Source organism: Belonocnema kinseyi, chromosome 1 (assembly GCF_010883055.1).
Source record: "Belonocnema kinseyi isolate 2016_QV_RU_SX_M_011 chromosome 1, B_treatae_v1, whole genome shotgun sequence".
NCBI classification, from domain to species: Eukaryota; Metazoa; Arthropoda; class Insecta; order Hymenoptera; family Cynipidae; genus Belonocnema; species Belonocnema kinseyi.
The window spans coordinates 70,569,258-70,574,924 of NC_046657.1; the positions used below are offsets into that span (position 1 = coordinate 70,569,258).

Genomic DNA, 5,667 nt, shown 5'->3' on the forward strand with positions numbered 1-5,667 from the left:
TTCGGGGTTTGCGGGTTTGAAGTGGATAGGTTTAGCTGTTTGTAAGTTAGTAGGTTTTTTCCAATTTTAATTTTCTAATTAATTTTTTTTGTTAGAACATTTATCTTTCTGGGTTAAAAATTCAACTATTCCAATAAAAATTTCTCATTTTAGTGGACAATTCATTAGTTAGATTGCAAAATAAATCTTTTAAACTGGAAACTTTACTATTATTTTTTGTGGTCTAAAATTTATCTTTTTCAGTTGACAATTCGTATTTTTTAGTAGAAAAATCAATGTGTTCGATTGAAAATTCAAAGTCTTTCTGAAACGTTTGTCCTTTTGATTTTAAAATTCATCTGCTTTGGAAAAAATTACATGTTTATTTGATAAAAATGCAACTGTTTGGTTAAAAATTCTACTGTTCTGTTAAAAATGCAAGTATTTCATAGAAATACTTATAGTTATACAAATATTTCATATATTTCATTCAAATTTAATATTATCTTGCAGAAAAGAAAACTGAAATCTTTTCTAAGTCAAATTCAACTTTAAAAAAAGTTTTGGGCTTTTATTAAAAATTCATCTGTCTAAGAAAAGCTTCATCATTCTTGGATAAAAAATCAACTATTTGGTAGAGAATTGAACTATTTTATAAAAATTCTACTATTTTGTTAAAAATGTATTCCTCTTGCTTTAAAGATTCGTCTTTTTGGATTGAGAATTTAATTTTTTTCTAGAAACTTAGTTATTGTATAAAAAAAATTAAATTTCGATTTCTTTTCTTGAGAATTTTATTTTTGTCGTGGAAACTTATTTTGCGTTTAAAAAATTCCGATTTTGATCATGAAAAGTCTACTGAAATCTCTTTCAACACAAAATTGAACTTTTTTTGTTGTTGAAAATTCATATTTTTGATTTAAAAATTGATCTGTTTTATTAAAAATTACTTTTTTTTAGTTCTAATTGCAAATTTTTTGATAAAAGTTCTTCTTCTTTGATTGAGTGTTTTACTACTTTGTTTGAAAGATTTTGTTGAATCACTTTGATAAGATATTATTTTTTAAGGTTTATATTTTTAGTTCAAATTCATCTCTTTGATTGAAAGTTTAATTACTTTGTTAAAAATTAATCTTTTTTAATTGAAAATTCAACTGCTTGGGTAAAAGTCAAGCTACATTATTAGAAATTTATTTGTTTGATTAATAAGATATTCAGCTGCCTTACATAGACTATTTCTCACAATCATCTTTTTTTTAAATCCTCTATACCTTTAGCGTTCCAAACATCCAGTATCCACTCGTCACCTACAACTTTTGCGGGAACATGCGTTTCACAAACAAAAGTTTTAATTCAATCAGAGTCTACCCTACTTTTTTTAACATTCATTATTTGATGTTTACCCCCAACTCCCAACTCGATGCAAAAAAAATATTTTGTGAGTGAAAATCATTACGTCAATTTCTCGGAAGTTGTTAAGTCCACTTATAAAGTCAGTCACACCCGACTTCGATTACTGGAAGAAAAATATAGGGACAAAACTAAAACCCGAAAAAGTCATGGTTAATTTTATCAATTTCATACATTTGAATAAATTGTATCAATTTTCGGCGAATTGAAGAATATTGAAGTATTTTTGGTACCTTTTTTTAGCTTGAACTAAACATTTGCAATAATTGTTAAAAATTAAATTTTACAGTAGATGAAAGGATACTTGTCTTGATGCATATGGGCGGTACAGTTCTTACAGAAAAGGATAAAATTAACTGCTATGCTTTGTCATTTGTTTTCGATTCATTCTTATTTTAAGTAAAAAAAATAGAATATGTCGATATTGTCAAACTGGTTCATTGAGCTTTATGCATAGTACAGTTTTTTTCAAGTTTAGGTCATTCGAAATAAAATTTTTAACTTAGTACGGTGGCTTTTAAACACATTTTCGATAGACATGCACATGAGCGGCATGGTCTAAATATACGAAAATAAACAATTAGTAGTTATTGAATAATTTTTTATTTGCCCTTTGTATATTGCTTGAAAAATGGATTTGACAATACATTTTTTCATTGCAGTCATATTTTTTCTTCCTTAATAAATCTAAAAATTCTTCCAATTTTTTTCCTTTAGTTTCCGGTGTAATGCAAAAAACAGTAACTGACCCCACCAAACAAATAATACCGTAAAGCCAAAAACTTGAGTAAATACCAATAGAGGCGTTAAATAATGGTACAATCATTTTTGATACGAACAATAATATTGCTGCAATAATCGCTGAGAACATAGTGGCCACGGTCTTTACCTTAACGGAAAAAAGTTCTCCTCTATAAACATAAGGAATTGTACTGAGTCCGATGTTGCATGAAAAAGTGAATGATATCAGACCAACAAGTGGTAGCCAAGTAAAACAAGAAACATCGACTTCAAGAAAAAAATTTAGAAAGAATAAGAGGCCGACGACCCCCAATGAAAGTGCAGATAATACTCCGGATAGTAAACAAGTTGGCCTTCGTCCCCACCTAAGGATGAACCACTGTTGCTAAAAATTTCTTGATCATTTTGATTATCAAAGCCCTTCGACTACTCCTGTCACTAAATAATTCTCTAAAGCTACTTTTCTTTGAATTCTGTCCTTCGAGAATAGCACTTTTCATTCTTTCAATATTTGCGGTTACAATTTCAACACTCTTCTCTCCCGACAATTTCGTAAGAGTTTCAGTAGCTTCTTTTTCTTGACCTTTCATCAAATAATAGTATGGAGTTTCTTCCATAATTGGAAAAAGTAGCATTGCAATCAGCGGTATGGTAATCGCAACTATGTTCATAGGGTTATAAGGTAGAAAAGCTCCGGCGATTGCCATTAGAAAGGATCCTAAGTTTACGCAGATTTTGTTCAAAATAAGAAATCTTCCTCTAATATTTTCTGCAGCAATTTCGCCTATGTAAAGAGCAAGAAAAGCGATCATTCCCGTTGTACCTACACCAACCAAGAGTCTCAATATAAATAAAAAGGTGTAGTTATGAGCTACGTAGATACAAATTTTTGATAATAATTGTATAAATCCCAATACTAGGATCGTGTATTTTCTTCCGATTTGATCCATTATTAGTGGACACATTAGTAATGCAATTATTCCAGAAATACTTGAGCTTGCCGCTAGAAGAGCACCTTGAGCATTTGACAATGGAATTGTTGAATTTTCACTTGTTAAATAGGGCAATGCAGGTGAGGTCCATGTCAAGCTTGCGCCCACATCCATCATTAAAATGTAACCTGATAAACATGGAAATGTTAATAATACAATAAGGAGAATTTCTTGAGACCGTAAAATACCCTTGATATCGAAATTCAAAGATCGATGCAAAAACATCTTTATCAAATGAAAATAATTATATAGCAATCTTTTTTGCCTTACCGCAGAGAAAATTGATAAACTGCACAAAATAATATGTTCTCAATTTCGAGTCGCTGGTCTTTTTACCGATTTCCAATTGACCGGTACTTGAAAAGGTGCAAAATGAGAATAATTGATTGAATACCATGTTGTATTTCACGAGAATAGCTTTGGACGAATAAAAAAATATATTTTCATTATCCAATGTTAAAGAAATTTATTATATACTGTCGGTATGCCGATAAAACGCGTTTATACTGTAAATGGAAGTTTCTCGCATAAGATAAATATTTTTATAGCTTCGCACCTTTGTAATCAATATTTTACTTTATAATCAATATTTAATTGAGCAGTCAAATTTCCAACCCAACATACGAGATGGACCCATTAAGTCTGAATATTGCGCCTATAAAATGTGTTGTAATAAAATAATCAATTTTCAACTTTTATTTCCCACAGTGTGCTCTTTGTTGTAATCAACACATGGTTGTATGCACGTTTTTTATTGTTCAAAGTAGTGCTTGAGGTCCTTGAATGAAAGGCTCAATAGGAGCTCGGTGGTTTTTATCTCCACTTCTTCGATGAATTAAAACTTAATTCGTTTCATAGAAGTTTTAATTTGTGGGAATAAGCGGAATTCGCAGGCTGCTAGATCGGATCCATAGGGTAGATGTTCTCGAATCGTGATCCTTTTACTATCCAAAAACGCCTTGACTGACAAGACAGAGGGGCAAGGTTCATTGCCTTGGTGGAGAATTCAATTCTTATTTTTAAATAAATTTGGTCGTTCTCTTCTTACTGCCCCCTGAACTCTACCAACACTTCCAGATAATATTTTTAGTTGACTGTTTGACCTGCATTGAATAATAATATGCATACTCATTCGTAATTTTTTCTGCTTAGGTGATTCTGGTGTTTTCCAATGCATCAATTGTCGCCTGTTTCCCTCTTCATATTGAAATATCAAGGTCTCATAATATGCAACAACATATGTAACTGAATCTGGAGGATCAATTCTATTCTGATTGAGGTGTCAAAACAAGCGTTTTTCTGCCTTTCCTTTGTTTCTGCTGTGAATACTTGAAATGAAAGCTTCTAATGTGTCTCCTAAGGTTGGAAATTTTTCTTGCGCCTTCTTCCCTATTCCTTTGCACACCTCTCCCACACTTACTTGGTGGTGGGAGGGGGACCTACAGCTTAAGATGGGTTCCAAACCACCAAGAGCAAAAGCTTTAAGTACTTAGATAAAACCTGTTTCTCTAGGGGTGCCGGTGCCACAACTCTTCGGAGATAAACAACTCCCTTGATTGGCCAGGGTTCACCGCATGGGCCACCGAGGCTCTTCCAGAGTAAGAGGCGGGAATCGAACCCGCAAGCCGACGGAGTGGGTCCAAAACCTACACTTTATCCCCCACAACCATCGTTTCACTGCTGTGATGACTTTTGACACCATTTTGACTCACATGTTGGTCATTTTCAAATTATTACTTTAAAGGTTGAAAACTTTCACTTTTAGATAGATTCCTTTTAAAATTTTTTAACTTTATGTGCATTTTTCACTTAGTGAAGTAATACTTAATACGCGTTAACAAAAATCAATTTTTAAGCAAATTATCACTGTTTATAACTATCTTCTCTTATTTAATTGCTAGGATGTTGTGGTTTCTTCTGCATTCTGTATCTTTGCTTTGCCTATTATGTTGTGAATAAATAAGAAATAAGTTATAGTGCATTATTCTTTAAACAATCTATTTCTTCTTCGTGAATTAATTTTTCTGAAGTAAAAGAGATATTTATAAAATGTATACATGATTCTAATCGAATCTACGTGGTGAGAAATTTTAAGAGATTAATTTACGGAAATGCTTTCTGATCTTATTGTAGCTTTAGCGCACAAACTGTAATCTCGGAACCTTTGTTTTTAAAGCAACAGCCGTTGCTTCAAAATCAAGGGTTCCGAGATCTGACTTCTTGGGTCAAAGCTAAAATAAGCTCTGAATTAATCTCTTTAAATTTCTCGTTGTGTGCCTTGTCCTAATTTTTGTAACGCTTTTGCAATAAACTTCTTGTTGTAACTCAAAGCAAAATGTTAACAAGTCATTCACAGACCTAGTTCTTCCACATAATTCTAATAATTTTCTTTTTTGTTTTTTTCTTTTGTGTGAAATAGCTTTTTGTTTAATTTCTTTTTTTTAACATTGGCAGAAGAGAAAAAATATTTCACTTTAAAAAATACAATAATAATGTTGAAAAATTATTCTTGTTGAGGTTCACTTATTTTTTATTCGTACCTAAA

At 31.5% G+C, this 5,667-nt stretch overlaps 1 protein-coding gene across 1 annotated transcript; it reads right to left on the reverse strand.

Annotated features, from left to right (window-relative positions):
• Positions 1–2,495: 2,495 nt before the first annotated feature.
• LOC117178104 (sugar transporter ERD6-like) lies at positions 2,496–3,236 on the reverse strand. Its single transcript, XM_033369349.1, has one exon. The coding sequence runs from the start codon at positions 3,234–3,236 to the stop codon at positions 2,496–2,498; it is 741 nt and encodes a 246-aa protein (XP_033225240.1).
• Between the last annotated feature and the right edge of the window lie 2,431 nt (positions 3,237–5,667).

Excerpts from the sequence above, each read along its gene's own strand:
- LOC117178104 (XM_033369349.1), bottom strand. The coding sequence starts at position 3,236 with ATGGATGTGGGCGCAAGCTTGACATGGACCTCACCTGCATTGCCCTAT.